This window comes from Paroedura picta, chromosome 12 (genome assembly GCF_049243985.1).
Source record: "Paroedura picta isolate Pp20150507F chromosome 12, Ppicta_v3.0, whole genome shotgun sequence".
NCBI lineage: Eukaryota > Metazoa > Chordata > Lepidosauria > Squamata > Gekkonidae > Paroedura > Paroedura picta.
Genome location: NC_135380.1, coordinates 29,652,123 through 29,670,333, shown reverse-complemented (window position 1 = coordinate 29,670,333; position 18,211 = coordinate 29,652,123). Strand labels below are relative to the sequence as shown.

Genomic DNA, 18,211 nt, shown 5'->3' with positions numbered 1-18,211 from the left:
TGGAAAGTAGTTGTTTGGATAGTGCATACCTGAAGCTTGATCCTATGCATATTTGTGTGCAGGAAATTAATCTCACTGTATTGCGTGAACCTTTCTTGGGGAGGGGGGTGTTGCCTATGTGTTAATATGACTGTACAAAAGAGGAAATCCATTTGTGGTAGAAAAAGTCTAAAATGTACAGCAGGATAATATTTTTATTGGAACCAACCAAATATTTGCTACTATTTTTGCAAACTTTCAACCCCCCCCCCCCCACTTTTGACAGGCAGGCTGCATGTTAATTATAAAGGCCCAATGCTTGACAAAAACCCCAAAGTCTGTATCATGGAAGTTTGTGTAGTAACAAAGCTTAATAAATAATCAATAGAAACCTGAGGGTAGCTGTATGTAGGGGCAGGAGGGTATGTGAATTCCCAGTTCTAGCTAGCTTATCTCTCTCAGCAGCCCTCCAAGTGTCTCTTGTGCACAGTGCCACTTAGTGCAGTAATTGTGTTATGCCTACAGTTCTCAATTTTAAGACTACAGCCATCTGCTGAGGGTGGGGAGTCATCTAATGAAACATAAGTTTTTCTCACATATGCTGGTACATCTCAAATCTTGTGCATGTATTTTTTCTGTTGAATCAACAGACCCACTGATAATCTTTAGAAAAGACACTGCTGCCATAAGTTTTTAGATGTCTTTTCTGCCTTTCTTTTGGCACAATCAGCACAGCTAACAATGTCACCCATGTGGTCAGGGGGCACATTTTGCAGTGGTTGAGCTCAAATCAAGCCTATGCCTTAAGAGCTGGAACTTTTTCTACCTGAAGTCACCGCTTACAATCAGATCATGCATATGAATCACACTATGTAAGACAACTGTTGCTGGAAAAGCTCATTATCAGTTAAAGCACATTAGGTGGTGTTAGGCTTAACATTTTCATGCCAATGGACAAAAAGCCAAAATAACAGAAGCTCCAATAATAAGCTGGGCAAGGAAACTTCCAGATGATGAAAAAGAAAAGATTATTTTGCGCAAAATGGAGAGATCAAACAGCACAGCAAAGATGGCTAAAATGGTGATTGCCGACCTCCCAAGGATGGAGAAAAGGTTTTAATACTTCATATTCCCATACTTCTGCAGTATCCATCATTGATTAGTTCACACACAGATGCTAAATATTTAGGATAGTATTAAGTTGGTCATATGCCAGATCCATTGTTTGGATTTTATAAATTGCAATATACTGAGAGGGAGACTATTACATTTTGTTCAACCTTTTCTCTAAGAAGATCCATTTCATCTTCATGGCCAAACACTGTGCACAGAAGTTAAGAATGACAGTCGAGGCCTGGAATCACCCCTCCTTTTAAACCAGTGGGCCTAGAATGGAATTGTGGCGTTTACAATTTGCATGGAAGAAGGATTAGAACTAGGATCTCTCAAAGACTAACTGGCAGGTGAAATTGTCCGAAAAAATAAATGAATACCTTTATTATGCTAAACGTATTTAAAGAAACGGTGACCAATAACGATTCTCAAAGCTGCACAAGACAGTTTGCTTCATTGTACGCTGGTTGCCAGCCCTAGCTTGTGGAAATTCCTGGAGATTTGCAAGTGTACCCCGGGGGAGGGCACGGTTGGGAGAGAAAGTCCTTAGCGGGCATAATGCCACCCGGTGCACCCTCCAAAGCTGCCATTTTCTTCGGGGGGACAGAGCTACAATTCCAGGTCTCCAGGCATCACCTGGAGGTTGGTAACTGCTCATTTTGCACGGACGCGGTTTCGGGCTGCCCGTTGCCTAGCGCGCTCTGCGCGGCATCATAGAGCTTCGTCTTGGTGCGAAGAGAGACACGCGGAAGAAGCCGCTCTCTCCGCCCATCTCTATCAGTCGGGCAGCAGCCGGAGGAGTCATGGCGGCCGTCGAAGGAACGGTCAGCGGTTGAGGGGCCGTTGCGGGCCGCTATGTACTCGGCTTCGTTGGCGCCGCCGCCGCCCAGGCGGGACTTCATCTCGGTAACGCTCAGCCCCGGCGCTGGAGGGATCGAGACTGCGGCGGGAGGAGGAGGCTACAACAACAGCAAGGCCTGGCGGAGACGCTCCTGTTTACGGGTGAGGAAGGCAGCCATAGAGTCGCGGGGTAGAACAGCTCAGCAGCGCCCCCTATGGATGGGGCAAGGTGGCTGGTGGCCTTTCGGAGGCTGGGGAGGGAAATGCAGCGCTGCCTTTTGGGGGCTAACCCGCGAGCGGGCAGGGCAGGGCAGGGCAGGGCTGTCGGGGAAAATGGCTTTTCACAGGAGAGCCTGGGTTTTTTAACAGCTGCAGGGCAGAAATCCACTAGGTGTAGCTGCTTTCGTTCTCGGTATGCTGTTGTTCTGGAGCCCTGCCTAGGTCTGTAATAGCTGCAGGTATGGCAAGAATCCCACAAGTGCAGCTATGTCTCTCCTCCTGCGGCGCATGGTTGTAGGAAAAACGGCACCTGCAAGCCTTGCCAGGAGGTTGTGTTTTTAATGATGCTGTATGGTAGACGGGTAGCTGTACTTTGGAGTTATGGACATAGGAAACCAGAGAGCCAGTCCAATGTGTTTACAACCCATTTAGGAGCTCTGGACTCCACAGGCTTTCTCCTATGCTGTACTGTGGGTGTTGCTAGCTTTAATAGATGCTAGCAAGACTTCCCACACCTCTAGAAGCTGGGGCACTCAAAGGTGACGGGCTGCCTTCTCTCTTGTTGCTGGAAAAGCTGCAGATGTTGGATTATAGCCCCGTCACTCTCCCAAGATGGTGTTTAGCCTTGCTGGATCAGACAGAAGGCTCATTTAGTTCAATCTTCTGTTTCCATAGTGGCCAATGGGTTTGAGGGCAGCACCTTCCCTTGCTGGTATTTTCCTAGTTGCTCACCCCAGCAATTTGGTGTTCCTAGACATGGAGGAACATGACAACCAAAACAAGAGGGGCTGGGGCTCAGGGGAGAATTGGCAGTATTCTTTTGACAGCAGCCACCAAACCCCAGTCAAACAGGGAAGCAAAACGAAGTGAGATAGAAAAGTTGCTACTGATCTAGTGCTCCAGGCCATAGAGAAGAGAAATGTGATGTTTTCATTTTGAAGGTAGGCTACTGAAGGCCAAGGCAAGAGTGGAAATGTGATAAAAGCAGCGTGGGTGTATGTTGCTCTCTGCAGCTCTCAGTCATTATTCCATAATTGCAGCTGCTTATGTTTATCCCTCCTTAACTTTGCCTCCCATTTCTTGACTGCTGTCAGGCTTTCTTCTGTAAGCTTTATTTATTTGCTTGGTTGATGGGGTGTTGTGGGAAACATTTTGCCATCCACCTAGTCCATGTTGAGCCACATCTCCTTGTCTGAGGAAGAGGATTTTGATCTTAGGGAAGGGGTAGAAGAATATCCTGGACAAAGAAGCCTGGGTCAGTTAAAACCCCTTTTTCTGTGGCTCCTTTCACTGCTTCCCTCCTGCTTTTCCTATGTGTTGCCACCCACAACTCTTCCTTTGCTGTGTACTGTAAAGCGCCAGGTTCATTAATAGAACTGCATGCATAATAACTCAGGAGGTGTTTTCTCTCCCCTTCCTCTTGAAGGTGGGGAACTGAGGGAGTTGAAACCAAGCTGCATTGAGCACTGCTTGTGCAGACTCACAGAATGGGTTGAAGGGCTGGTTCTGCTCCGAGTCATGGGCTGCAAACCACATCTGATTTCCTGTTAACATTGTTTTGCTCTCAGAAATGGAAGCAGCTGTCCCGTCTCCAGCGGAGCGTGATCCTCTTCGTGTTTGCCTTCTTGGCTGTCTGTGGAGTCATCACGTATGCAAACATGACCGAGCCCTGGAAAAGTGAGTCGCCTGCCTTGGATGTGCCAGCATTATTCAGTGTTAAACTCCAACTAAATTCAGGGAGGAAGGGCTGTGCCTTTGGAGGTTGAACACACGCTTTACTTGCAGTCCCCTGTGTCTCAGGGAGCAGCTATCAGGAAAGTGTGTTATCTGTCCAGAGCTTTGGATTGTGGATTCTGGTCACAGTAAACATGAACAAGCTAGATGGCTTTATGCTCTGATGTGGCATAAGTTTAGTGTTTAGAGGGAGGCTGTAGGCTTGTGGGAGAATACATGCTTTGTGTTCAGGAGGCCAATTATATGGTAATCTATGGGGCACTTTCCTGGATTTAAGCACTTGAGGACAATTTCAATTCTAAACAAGGTCTGTTGTGAATCTTAAAGTGGCTCAGGCCCCATCTTTCTGTTTCCTGCCCTACAGTACTACATCTCTCAGCCGGCTCTGTCTATAGCCACAGCTATATCTAAGAACACCACAAATAGGTATCTCTGAAGTGTCTGTCATTCCTACAATAGGATATATACCTCTGATGCAAGTGACAGGGCTGACAGCTGAAGGGGCCTTTCTGTGGGTACTCGAGCTTCAAGGGACTGGGAGCTGGTCTCCCTGGTCTAGGTTGGTAGTAGCCAGCTGGCCGGGTCCTTTCCTTCCCCCAGCCAACACACTCTGTGGCTGCTGGTTGTGCAGCAGGGACAGGGAAGGCTGGGAAGAGGCTTAGTGCGTTTCCACTGCCCTCTGTTCCTGGGTGCTGAGGGATGGGGTAGACTGGCACACAGTTGCATGCTGGCTGTTTGGCTGCTCCTGGCTTTGTGCTCTCTGGCCCAGCACAAAGCCTGGTGGGCTCTTTGCAGGACCTCATCTGAAGGTACTGATGAGTTAACATAACAACTTGGTTCCAGCTTTTCCACCTTCATTATATTGGATGTTGACTTTTCTTTCTTTGCGTTGTTTGTTGTGAGGTTGATGCATGTGTTCAGCTTGGCAGTGTGTACTCGTTTGGTTTTCTATAGTGTGTTTGTTTTTCTGTAAGCCTTTGAGAGCTCTGGGATCTCAACTGCTGACTTTGTTGTGTTGTGTGTGTTCGTGGCATTCACAGCAGTTAATTCCTCCATACAGGCCTGACCAGCAGATCCCCAGAAGGGCAGAAGATGGATTTGGAGATCCCAGGTTTGAACCCAGCAAATCAGGCAGTTTTGCCAATACCCATGGAAGCTGATCCTAATCTGGGGGATTACTCAGATTCTTCCCATCAAGTAATTCAAAGAAACATTTTCCTTATGTGTGAGGGATTGGGGATAGCAGTCTCATACACTGCCCAGCTCATCGCTGTAGCCTTATTAGAGCTGCCTATGCAATTTTTAAACTTTTTGTTGAGAGACAACTCTTCCCACATAGATGTTTCTGCCCAGGAGTCTGCATATTGCTGAAGAGTTGGGGCCATATAAGTTGGTGCATGCTCAGTTTGCTAGGGGCACTGGAGTGGTCTGGAAAAGATGTAGAAAAGGAGAACCCAGATAATCAAGGGGTTGAAACACTCTCCTTACAAGAGAAGACTAAGAAATTCCAGGATTTTCAGTGTAGGAAAAAAGACAAGTAAAGGTGGGAGGCATGTTTGATAAAGTTATGGATGGGATGGAGAAGGCAGATAGAGGGCACTTCTTCTTATCCCAGAATAATTGAACTTGAGGTCTCCCAGAGAAATTGATGGGTAGCCAAATTGGGATGTATCAGGGGAAGTACTCAATTACACAAAACTCACAAGGTATGGCAGTGGCAGCCAATTTAGATGACTTTAGAAGAAATGATTATTGTGGAAGAAAGGATTATTGCCCTGTGTGGCTAAATAGAACTTCCTACCTCTGAATACTGGGAACTTGGAGGCAGCAGCAGGAGGGAATGGCAAAGCTGTTGCATTCTTCCGCTTGTAGCCTTGTTGCCTTCTGAGAAGCATCTGATTGACACTGTTGGATGAGATGGACTCTAGACTTGAGTAAGCAGGGCTTTCGTTCTTAAGAAACCCACCAACCTCCGGGGGCTGTCTGGAAAACAGCTCATTCCTTCTTAAGATGAAGCAATAGCAGACCTGTGATCAGACTCTTTGCTCTCAGCTGTACTGAAGAGAACTGGTTTCTTGAGAAAGATGCTGGGATCTGCAGCAGATGTTTTATCTTCTGTTGTTATACTTGGACTTTGGGGGGGTAGCTGACATCTCCATACTTCGTGGCATCTGTAGGCTTCAGAAAAAAAAATCTCAGCCCTGTTTTTGTGCCCTTCTGGATGTTGTCCACTACAGGCATTCTGGATGGTGAGCCCTGCCCTTAGTGCATTGCTCAGTGGAGCTGGAAGTGGTTGAAGACACGAATTTTCATTCCTCCTGAGGTCAAATGGAATTACATGTTCTTTGGAGCAAATGGAATTACATGTTCTTTATTCCGTTTAAATAGTGATGTTCATTTATTACTTTGTGACTTGCACAGTAGCTATGGGAACTAGCATAGCTAACCCACAAGTGCCTTGCATCTGATTAAGATCTGCATGTTTTCCTGCATCCTGACTCTGTAATTGGGAGCTGTAATTGGGAGCTGAGAACAAAGCAGATCTGGTTTAGTCACGTGAGGCCACAGCAAGCGGGTGCAGTCACATGAGGCGACAGTTCAAAGAGATAAGCCAGGCATTGTTGAAGTGCAGGCTGGGGCAGTTACACACTGGGCATCCACTTGTTCCAGCCTTCCCAATGAATCTGCAACAGGTCAAAAGAAAAGGAGCTAACTCTTTCACAGCCATGTCAGCATCCTTTGCAAACCTCGTTTATAATCATGGTAATTTTCCTTTGCTTCCTTTCTCCAGAAGCCCTCAAAGGAGCTTCCAGGCCGACGAGGCCCTCCTAAACTGCAACCCAGAGCACCTCGGAAAAAGGTGAAGTTGCAAGAGGGTGCAGCCAAGGAAAAGGAAGTGCCTCACCAGGCTGTCCAAGAACAAAAAACTCAAAAGCCTGTTATTAGGTAGGTGGGATAAAGTGTCACAGATCTCAAAGAACAAAAGTGTGCAGGGCTAGGAGTGTGTGTGGTCTTCTCCTCCTTTTCCTGAAAGGTGCTCTAGGAAGCCCAACATTTTGCATTGTCTTCCTTGCCACTCAATCTAAATGGCATGTTATAGAGTGGCGTCCCCAGAAACAAAGAGGCCCTTGCACTTCTGCAGCTTTACAGATTGCCTAAGTTGGGGTTGGGGAAAGAGAGAAGATGAAGAAAGAATGGAGAGGAGGTACTAAGGGTGTAATTCATCCAGAGTTAAGAACACAGAGTTGAAGAAAGCGGAGAGTTAGGGCTACAGTGGAATTCAGGGAATTGTGGACATGAGGAACAGCAACTGAGAGGAATTGTAGGAGAGCAGCGGACCTGTGGGCAATTCGGCAGCCCAGCAGTGGGTGGAGGAAAATGAGGCTTGAGGAACAATCCTCTCATACGTAGCATTTGAAGCAAGAGAAGTGTCTTGCTATTTGATTCTACTTTCAGTTATTAGCCATGCATTTTTGTAATGTGGCTGTGGAGGTAGAAATTGGCATGTGTTGTAGCAAGCCACTGTGGTCCGTTTTCCTGGCATCATTATCCTTTGCAGCTGGCGAGGAGTAGTGATCGAACCTGACCAAAACACAGAGTCTCCTTCCGACAAAATAAAGGAACCCAATAAATCCTCGCCTGTGGAATTTGAAGACCAAAAAGAGCCAGGTAGTATGTTAGGACAGAGTCGAGCTGGGGTCTTTTCCCTGTTCTCTGCTAGCTTTAGTGGGGGTGAATCTAATTCTTTCTGGGTAGTCAGTTGTGGGCTGTTTTATTGGATGTGTGTAATCCAAAAACTGATAAATTACTTGAGTCACCTTCTGGCCACACCTTTTCTGACAATGGTGTGCTGTGACAGTTCTCTCTGAATTCAGGGGAAGGTGATATCAGAAATGACCCTTGATTAATTTACTGATCAATTAAACTATTCCATCCCTGCCTTTTCTTGCAGCTCAAGATAGATACACTCCTTATTACAAGTTAAAACCAATAGGTTATAAGCGTAGATCAAGCAGGGTCCCACTGATGGGCAGCGAATTGGAATTAAGCCTTGTGCTTTCTGCTTCTAGTACCTCTGAATGAGCGCCAGATGGCTGTGATAGAGGCTTTCCGCCACGCATGGAAAGGCTACAAGGAATTTGCCTGGGGCCATGATGAGCTGAAACCTGTCTCCAAGTCATTCAGCGAGTGGTTTGGCCTTGGCCTGACGCTCATCGATGCCCTGGACACCATGTGGATTTTGGGCCTAACAGAAGGTAAGCTCTTTGTCTTCTTTTGGCCATGGTCTCTACCTCTTTGCCAGAAATTCCTGTCAGTAAAGAGGGCACATGCTTACCAGAAATGGGGCAGTGTTCTCAACGCTACCATTCTTACTGTGGCTGTAAAAAGGCTCCATTAGTCAAATGTGCAGGAAAAGCATAGCTTGGTCAACATTTCTAGTAACTGTGTGCCCCTTTCTTTTACGTGTGGGGGTGGGGGGCTGGGGATCCACAGAGGTTAACATCTGCATCTTTAGGGAGAGGCACTTTGCTGAGTTCTGATACTTTTCTCCCTCTGTCTGAGGCTTCCTTCTCTCCCAGAGCATACCAGAGAACCTTTCGATGGTTCTGTTGAGTGACTTTGGGTCCTTCCCCTGATGTAGAGTTTGCAGAAGCGAGGAAGTGGGTCGCGACAGAGTTAAACTTCGACAAGAATGTGGATGTCAACCTTTTTGAGAGCGCCATTCGGATCCTGGGAGGACTGCTCAGCACCTATCACTTGTCGGGGGACTCCCTCTTCCTAGAAAAAGCCGTAAGCAACCTTGGATCTTGCCCTACAAAGTGAACCTTGCTCCCTGCTCAGTGCTTCTGTTTCCCGTATCTCTGAAATGATAATGGAAGGCTTCTGGCATTCTCAGAGAGTTTTGGTCTCTGCAGTGGCGGGTGGAAAATGGGATGGGAGGGGGGAGAAAGAAGCAAACTTGCTTCAAGCCTGTAATAGAAATGTGCAGTGTAAATAGTTCTGCAGATCCGCATATCTAGGTATGCTTTTTGGGTAAGTGCTGGCTTCCTGCTGCCTCAAAGCCCTTTAGCTGGAAACCGGTCTTTCACTACCCGAGGACATCTTGAGCCACCATCTCTCTGCAAATAAATTCATGTGAAATGGGCTGAAAACTGCTGGCCTAGCAAGGAGAACATAAAGTTGATGCAAAGCCAGATGGACATTCAAAGCCCATTAACTGGGTCTTTCTGATGCAATTCGTATGCATGCTCTTTCCTCCTCGTACAGCATCTATACAAGGCAACAGTAATCTTTTCTCATTCTGTTTCTCCTTCCCTGCCTTTCCGCATTCTCTGCTGTTCAGAAAGACATTGGCAGCAGACTCATGCCAGCCTTCAGCACCCCTTCCAAGATTCCGTTTTCAGACGTAAACATTGGCCGAGGTACAGCCCACCCGCCACGCTGGACGTCTGACAGCACGGTGGCTGAAGTGACCAGCATCCAGCTGGAGTTCAGGGAGCTCTCACGCCTCACTGGGGAGGAGAAGTTCCAGGTACTGGTGGAGCTGCTCACTTTGATTCTCTTCCTTTTCTGACGATGTACAGAAGGGAGCCAGAGGTCCCTGAGCCCAGGCCATAGTTCCACACATAGGAGGCTCTCTCCACCAGTGTTCTGGAGACAGCCAACTGCAGGCAGAAAAGAGCTTGCGGAACAAATAATTGAGCTGACTTGGGTCTTCGAGGTGTGCTCCTAAAGCTAGCATACATTTTCCCTCTGGGAGAAATTTCTCATATTCTTCCAGCCAGTTATTGTTTAATACTTTCTGGTTCAATGAGGGGCTTTATCAAAGTGAATTGTGGCAGTACATGAATATTGGCAGGTTTATTTGGAGTTACAGTTGGTGTCTTCAAAATGAACCACCCAGGCTTTAAAAACAAATATACGGAGGAAAGGATGTCAATAGCTACTAGCCACAATAAGAAGCGGAGATTTGTGTCTGGTGGTGATGTACTTTTGAAAACCAGATGCTAGAGGAGGTGGGAGGAATCAGCCCCAGGGAATAGCCTTTGTATTCCTGTTGTATTTTTGGACTTTCAGGCCACTGTGGGGAATCACAATGCTGGACCAGCTGGACCTCTGGTCTGATCCAGCAGGCCACTTGCATTCTTAAATCCCAATGTTTGGCGTGCCTTTCAGAATTTAATTTTCAAAGCCATCACGTGTGTTTGTGTGTGTTTGTATGAGCCTGAGAGGTTCCCGGGGTTTCGTTTCCTGTAGAATGCTGTTGATGGGGTGATGCAACACATTCACACCCTCCCTGGAAAGAACGATGGTCTGGTGCCCATGTTCATCAACACCAATAGTGGGCAGTTTACCCATCTGGGGGTGTACACCCTTGGTGCCCGAGCAGACAGCTACTACGAGTACCTGCTGAAGCAGTGGATCCAGGGTGGGAAGAAGGAAAACGAGTAAGTTTGTCATTCCCCCACCCCCCTGCTCCTGGGTCAGCTCTAGGACGGGTCCTGCTTTAAATAGATCCTCTGAGACCTTTTCAGCCAGAGAGCTGTGATTGTGTGCAGAGCTGGAAGAGACCACAAGGCGCCATCCAGTCCAGCCCCCCGCCTTCTCGGGGACTTTGGGCCAATCGGGAGCAAGGTGGGAATGCAGTAGCCTCCTTTTGTGAGAATACCCCTAAACCCATGTTCTTTTGTGCCTGAAGAGTCGTCCGCTTCCAAATGCAATGCATGAAGGTTTAATGGATGAGGCATGCCATAAGAAGTGCAGTGGAGTGGACAGCAGCAATAATAATAATCCTACTTAGCATTTGTGTGGCCCTTTCAGGCATTTGTATCTCCTCACATACAGTAACAGTATATGCTTCTGTTATAATCCTTCCAGTAACTGTCCTTGACAAAGCAGGGCCAAGAAAGCCCCTCCTCCTTCATTCCTAAAGTCAAGATTGGGGGGGCGGGGGCAGAGGACAAATCCACCACCTCGCCAAATTTCTGTCTAGAATCATCTTTTGGATAATTTTGTAAAGAATTATTACTTTTATGTTTTTTAAATAAAAGCTCTGTTGTGTACTGTGATTTTAAAACTCAGAACAGTGCAGCAGTGTAGAAATAGCATACCTTTGTATGCTGTAAGACTGTTTAGCCATGAAGTGAGGAGACTGGGTTTGAATCAGGGATTCCTGCTGTGTGTTTTTTTTTTTTATGTGGAACATCTACCGCCGTGGTCCCTCCCACGGAAGTCGACGGACATGACGTCCGCAGTCATGCCCCCAGGTACTATGCCAGTAGATGGGCAGTAGCGCCAGAACACTGAGGTGCACTCAGTGCTCTGGTGTTGCTGCTGCCAGTCTCCCGAGTCTGTCCCCGCCCTCTGGAGGGCCGGGGGGTGGGGCCAGCACAGCGACATATAGCGCTGTGCATTGCTGGGCTGGCCCTGCCACCACAAGAAGACATGCCAGCAGTTAAGGAGGGGCGTGGAGGGGGCAGGGAGCTAGGATTCTCGCCCCTTATATAGATGTTCCACATAAACAGCAAGAATCCTTGTCTGCTGATTTTTTAATTATTATTACTATTGTTAGTTGCGAAGTCGTGTCCGACCCATCGCAACCCCATCGACAATGATCCTTCAGGCCTTCTGTCCTCTACCATTCTCCAGAGTCCATTTAAGCTCGCAATTATTACTATTACTATTGGTATTTGTGAGTTTTGTCCTGTTGTCATCAGTCACAATTGTAAAATCTCCCTCCCCCCAATAATTGGTATGTTTAATCGGCAGGCTTTTGGAAGATTACGTGAAGGGCATAGAAGGGGTGAAAATGCATCTTCTTCGCAAATCCCAGCCCAAAAGACTGACTTTCGTAGGTGAACTCGCTCATGGCCGTTTCAGTGCAAAAATGGTAAGCTATTTGGGGTGGGGGGGGTGGGGGGCTTGTGCTTGCAGTTTCCAGAGGGCAGGCTGCATTAGTTACAGCAGCCAACCACCAAACGGTCCACTTCTGTGGCTCCATTCCCTAACAGTGCTGCTTTCCTCTGGCAGAAGACTCCTTTGCACCAGAAGAAGACATTTCTGTTAGCAAAATGGATGGTGGGATCCAGCCCAAAGAGTCCCATGGCCCTTTAAAGCCTAACCATTTCTTGTGGTAGAAGCTTTTGTGAGCTAGAGGCCACTTGGTCAGATGGGTAAGGTGTGCTGTGCACAGTTTGCAGAACAACAGATCCACACAGAAGCAAAGAGAAGGGGAGAAGCCCCTTGGGACAGATGAGGTCCAGCATCCCATTGCAGAACACAGGAGAAAGCAATGCTGTCCTGTAAAGAATGTGTTACATTGAAGGACAAAGTGGCATAGCATGCATGGGCTTAGCAAACTGAATCCATGACACTTCTGCCCGTAAGGGTGTCAAAACAGAACAGTAATTTCAAGAGAGGCCTGGCCTTCCCTACTCTTTCTTCATTCTTTGTCATTGTTTTAGAGCAGCAGTTTTCAAACTCTTTGGAAGTTTATGAAAGGTTCAGCAATGAGAAAATTGGTGATGCCGGACAAGATTTCCTGAAAGATAGTTTGCCCATTCCTCCTGCGTTGGTCATGTGATGCACAGTCTGGTCTCAGAGCTCAGGCTCAGTTCATGCAACGAGCCCCAGTTAGCTGGTCAGGCCACCACAATAGAGGAGACCTTGCCATAGAAGCCTCTGCAACCTGTGGGGGTTTGTGCGGAAAGAGTCTCCAGAGGAAAAAAGGGGTGAGATTGGAATCTCTTCCTCTGTGTGTCTTGGCCAGGACCACCTGGTTTGCTTCCTGCCTGGAGCCCTGGCTCTTGGTGCTCACAACGGGCTCTCTTCTGATCACCTGGACCTGGCCACAGAGCTTGCAGAGACCTGCCATCAGATGTACACTCAAGTGGAGACTGGTCTGAGCCCAGAGATTGTCCACTTCAACATGCATGCCCAGAAGGACCGAAAGGACGTGGAGATCAAGGTGAGCTGCTTGCCATTGTCCCTGTCAGAGAAGTGATGTGATTTGTTGTGCCAGTTCTCCATTGGCTGCCTGTCCTTTTAGAAACATAGCACCACAATAAGTACAGTAACTGTTTCAACAACTGCCTCCCCCAACCCTTTGGTGGTTCTCCCCCCCACATGAAAAAAAAAAAAAACAACCCAAGCTGGAGTGGGAGGTTCCCCAGCTGAGTGGCAGAATTCAGGCTATGCATATTGAAAGCCTGAACTTGAGACTGCAGCATTTTCTTTTCCAGGCATCCCTGGTGACTGGGGGCAAAAAGATCTTGGAGAGCCACTGCCAGCCAATCTTTGGCTGTTGCAGGCATAACACGCTCAGATGTGCCACTTTACAGTGTAATTTAGATACAGAAAATGAGGCAGCTGAAGCTGAGAGGATAGCTTGGCCAAGGTCACCTGGTGAGTTGGGGGCAGAGGTGAGATTGTCCATGGTGGTCAAACTCGCTCTGTGATTCATTATGCAGTCTTGGCATTCTCATTTGTGAGTGTGTGCTTGTGTGTGGATTTAAAGCAATCCCAGTTGCGTGGAAGGAAAAGTCAGATTTTGGAATTGGAATAAATGAAGCACTTCTCAAAGCCAGGTTTTCTAATTCTCTGGAGTAAGAATGATCAAATAATGGTGTGTGGAGAGGGCCCTAGCAGTCTCCTCTTTTTGCAAAATCTTGTTCAGTTGGCCAGTCTGTAGGGGAAGGGGGAAGGGTAGTGGAGTTAAAGAAGGCTGAATGTGGTCCTTTTCTTTTTTGTTTTTTTGTTTTAATTCTTTCCCCAGGCTGCAGACAGACATAACCTTCTGCGTCCTGAGGCTGTGGAGAGCTTTTTCTACCTATATAGATTCACAGGCGACAAGAAGTATCAGGACTGGGGCTGGGAAATCCTCCAGAACTTCAATAAATACACACGGGTAAAACCAAGCAATCTGGACAGCTAGCTCGGGAAGCATTAGGCATCTCCCCCCCCCCTTCGGTCTGGTAGAAATGATAGGCAGTGGACACAGGAGTCGGGCTTGGAACTGGGTGCATGCAGGGTACAGGATCTGCAGGAGCCCATCCCAGAAGTCCTGCCATCGTAACTTTAGCAATCCCTGTAGCTTTTGGTTGTGTGTTAGTGGTGCAGCTGGATGACAGCTGGAAACTGAAATGTTTGACTCCAGCTGAGGTTTGACTGGCTGCTCTTCCTTCATTCTCTGGTAACTTGCAGAAGTGGGTGGGCCTCTGCCCCAACAGCAGCAAATGCTGATCAGAGAATTGTGTTCACCACTGGATCCCTGCAAAGCAGTGGGATAATGTTCTTTAGCACAATGTCAGCAGTGGATATGGGGAGGGGGTGCTTAACCCTATTCTTCTGTAGCCCCACCTAGCCGTTCCCCTTGGATGACATGGCTAGGATCAGGGGTTGTCAGGGAGGGGGTGGTTTCAGAGTACCCAGCATGTCTTTGTAAGTTGCATTTGCATCCCCTTGCTGGATCCCCATCTGTTCTCTTGCATTTCTTTCACTCAGGTTCCTACAGGCGGCTACACTTCCATCAACAACGTCCAGAACCCAAGCAATCCTGAGCCCAGAGATAAGATGGAGAGCTTTTTCCTTGGCGAAACACTCAAATACCTTTTTTTGCTCTTTTCGGACGACGTTGACTTGATAAACCTCGACAAATACGTCTTCAATACAGAAGCTCACCCCCTTCCTATCTGGCATCAGCGTAAATGAAACGTGGGCCAGCTGCCGCTCCCTATCTCGATCATGTCCCCGCTTACTGGGGCCTAAAGGGAGGCATACGGAATGTTGTGGGTTCATATATGTTTGCTGGACAGCACATCAGAAAGGAAGCTCAGATGGCGGAAGGGAAGGTTTTGGCTGGGAATCCAGACCCCCTTGTGTCGTCTTCCCTTTGCCACCCAGAACTTGGACACGCAAGCCAGAGAGGGCCAATCTGCCTTATTGCAGAGTTGAGTCCTCCTTGGTGCACCAGACACTTTGGAGAGGTAGGACTGGCATTGGCTCCCCGAGACCCAGGCTGTACCAATTGTCTTGGTGTCAGAATTACCACCCGGACAAAAGGAGCCTCATGCCAAGAAGCGTCCCAGTTTACAGCATCATTCCATCCTATCGGCCTGTTAACATATCTGCAAGGTAGAGGCAACTAACAAGAAAGAGAAGGTCCTTCCTTCCAAACTCAAAATGCAGGCTGTCAGTGCGATTGCAGATTCTCCAGTCTCATTCCAAGCCGAGGGGTTGTGCCACGGTTCGCACCGGCAGAACAGGAAGCTGCTCTTTCGGCTGTATGGCCAGTGGCAGCAACTGACTTTTTTTTACAGAGCACTTTGAATAATCATGTGGCGCTTGTACTTGTTGTGAGTTGTGGAGACGTTTTAAGTGCTGCAGTCGCTGGTTTGGGTGGAAATGCGTGTATAGCTGTGTAGGTATGTTGTGGTGGGCATTCCCCCCCTCCCCGATAATTGCAGAAATGCAAGCGACAATGTGAAAAGAGACTTTTACGTTCTTAAAAGGTTATCTCCGCTGGAGTTTCTGTCTATAATGTTTTTGGCTCAGGTATTTGGACTGAAAGCTGCTTCCTGAGGCTCAGCTTCTAGCAACCCTATTAATTTCCTTTTCGCCCAGACTGGAATGTGCTCCTGAACGCATTGAGACTGCTGGACTTTCTTTTGCTTTGTGTTGGCTCAGCTGGAGCTTTGCTGTGAAGGGAGGTTTTCACTAGAGAGCTAGAAGGAAGAGACGGTTGGCCACTTTATTCCCTTGATGAGCAGCCGAGTTTGCAGAGAAGTTTCCACTGGATAGAACTGGCTGGCAGTTATTGTACCTGTGGAAGTGGATCGGAAACAGACAGTGGGTTATGTCTTCTGGGCATACTTGGTAGCCCTGAAGGTAGGGTTGGGAAGAGGTGGCCTTTTTAGTGCCCGAAGGAATAAACTCACTAAGCAGCAGGCACATGTCTTAGCCACTCGTGGGTTTTGCACTCATAAGCCAGGCTGAGAACAAGGACAGCCCCCAGTGCTTTGGGATCATCATTCTGGAATGCCCGCCTGAAGTTCATAGTGTAGTCTCACCATCTACCTCAAGGGGGTAATTCAGAACAGGAAGGAAATCCATGCAACTGTGTGATTGTGGGATACAAATATTGTCCCTGCATCTACTCTTGGCTACAGCTTCTTAACATATGTGGATTTCACAATCCACCATTGGTGATTTTGTTTGTTGAGGCTTGCTACCACCCACCCACTCCTTCTTGGCTGCATTATTATTTTTTAATCCTTGCTCTCAGTTTCCCAGAGGAGGAATTGTATTTTGGAAAAGGGTGGCATCTGTAGGACAATCCTTGCTAGCTCAGGGGCTGTCTAGTCATGCCTCAGCAAGACCTTCAGCCTTTGTACATTTTGCAAAGCCAGGCCTCCCCCCATCCCACCCCCCGGTCACAGTTATACTGACCTACCTTGCAGGTCTGTTCAAAGGATTACTGAGATGCAGTATTACAAGTTCTTTGAGCATTCCAAACACAATATAAATGTAAAATATTGTGATTTCCAGTATGTCTTGGTATGCAACAGGTCCCAAGTCCAGTTTCTGGGATCTCTGGTTTCCCAGAGGGTGGGAGAAACCTGGTGAATCTCTGCAAAATCCAGGGGAGCCAATCGGAACCACACCCTCTCTTAAAACAAGGGAAGCGGGCTGGGGATCAGCTGTGCATAGTACCAGCTTTGCATGCAAGTTCCATCTCTAGGTAGGCTCACAGGTAACAGGTTTGGGAAAGGCCTTCCTATGGCTGAGGCTTTGGAGACCTGTTGCCGGTCAGACAAGACAGTACTGGGCTAGGTTGACCAATGGGATGACTCGGTATAAGCTGGCTTCATAGGTTCAGTGGAAGGCCCCCTATATTAAAAAAAAAAAAGTATTTAAGCTGGCTGATCTAATTGGACCATAAAGCACCAGCTGAATTGTTTCTACTTTGGTGTGCTGTTTATGTACCCACTTCCCTGCACAATAGTGCACCCCGGAATTTAAAGCCATATTGTGAAGCTGAGCAGTTGCTGTGTTCAGAGGCAGACACTTCACTTTGCACTGGTGCCTTCAGTAGGCGGAAGGGATGAAAGACAAGCAGGGAAGAGAGCTGTGCGAGGGCTCGTCCTACTTGCAGATAGGCATAAGCTAGAAAAATTACCGCTGGCAAGAACCTCACTAATGTGAAAGCATGTTTGATTCTTTGAGAGAGGGTACCTTCCACCACTGGCACAATATCTCAGCTTCCTGGGCCCTACTCACAACTAAAAGCAGAAAGGAGGACCCAAGCTTCTATAATTTGTGCAGGTTGTGGGACATGGCTCTTGGTGCAGGATCCAGATTCTTCTGCCCACTCAGTGCAGCCTGGCTTTGAAGTGCTGTCGCGTTGACCTTAGGCTTGCCTGCAAGCTCCCCTTTCAGGAAAACCAAGTCTTGATTGGTTTTTGTATTACCACTTTCTCCCTTTGCATCACCAAAATCTACAGTCATTCCTTAGTGAGTCCTCAGGTCTTCTGTGGCTACATATTGTCTGCTCTGGGGTACGTGTGTGGGTGTATGTAATTAAGAATAGAAAAAAAAATTATTATTTTAATGCTGTTCACGAACATTGCCGTTTCTTCCTCCTGTGTCTTAACGGGGAAACAGAACCTTCCCCACATTTCTCCTCTGCTTATGCAGGGGTAGTCAACCTGTGGTCCTCCAGATGTTCATGGACTACAATTCCCAGGAGCCCCTGCCAGCAAATGCTGGCAGGGGCTCCTGGGAACTGCAGTCCATGGACATCTGGAGGGCCATTTTGAAAGAGCATCCGAGAATGGTTTGACAACTTGCTGTAGGTGACGGGAAGTGAAGGTCAGAACTTACAACCACCCAACCTCACGTGTAGCCGCTACACGCTGCCGTACTTGCCCCTGTGTAGCGACAGGAGTCGGCTGCCTGTCCCGAGACCATCCTGTCCCCTTGTCCTTACACAAAAGAGGCAGATTACAGAAGCCTTGGTGGCATGTTTACCTAGTGCACCCTATTCAAGCAGAAAAGTCCATCCCTTTGTAAGTGTGCAGATGTTTCAAGTGTACTTTGCCTTTTAAAGAGGTAGGAAAGGTAGCTTTTTAAATAAAATAAATCCCTACCTGTGTTAGACAGAAAGTAAACCACAGAATTCTATTCCACTTTAATAAACTCGTAATTTATTTTGAGAAGCTGTTTGCTGTGTGTGATTTATTATGTGCAGGTTGTGCTCAGGAAGGGCGTGGCGGATGGGCTTTGCTTGCGTTTGGGGGCTGCCCGTCAACACTGGAACTGTATTTCC

The 18,211-nt window shown here is 47.6% G+C and overlaps 1 protein-coding gene across 2 annotated transcripts; it reads left to right on the top strand.

The window, feature by feature from the left end:
* Positions 1–1,856: 1,856 nt before the first annotated feature.
* Positions 1,857–18,101, top strand: MAN1B1 (mannosidase alpha class 1B member 1). 2 transcript variants are annotated; one of them, XR_013225839.1, is made up of 14 exons: positions 1,857–2,094; positions 3,720–3,828; positions 4,946–5,082; positions 6,677–6,831; positions 7,445–7,554; positions 7,956–8,141; positions 8,528–8,676; positions 9,230–9,418; positions 10,144–10,334; positions 11,656–11,776; positions 12,656–12,853; positions 13,661–13,792; positions 14,389–17,596; positions 17,656–18,101. XR_013225839.1 is itself a non-coding variant. In XM_077305677.1 (13 exons), the coding sequence occupies exons 1-13, from the start codon at positions 1,948–1,950 to the stop codon at positions 14,593–14,595; spliced, it is 2,031 nt and encodes a 676-aa protein (XP_077161792.1). In that variant the 5' UTR covers positions 1,857–1,947; the 3' UTR covers positions 14,596–17,632. The 2 variants fall into 2 exon arrangements, 1 of the variants encoding a protein (XP_077161792.1); XM_077305677.1 differs by lacking the exon at positions 17,656–18,101 and having other exon boundaries at positions 14,389–17,632.
* Positions 18,102–18,211: the final 110 nt, after the last annotated feature.

Coding starts and splice junctions, on each gene's coding strand:
- MAN1B1 (XM_077305677.1), top strand. CDS start 1,948: ATGTACTCGGCTTCGTTGGCGCCGCCGCCGCCCAGGCGGGACTTCATC. Junction 2,095..3,719: donor GGAGACGCTCCTGTTTACGG/GTGAGGAAGGCA, acceptor TTTTGCTCTCAG/AAATGGAAGCAGCTGTCCCG. Junction 6,832..7,444: donor ACTCAAAAGCCTGTTATTAG/GTAGGTGGGATA, acceptor TATCCTTTGCAG/CTGGCGAGGAGTAGTGATCG.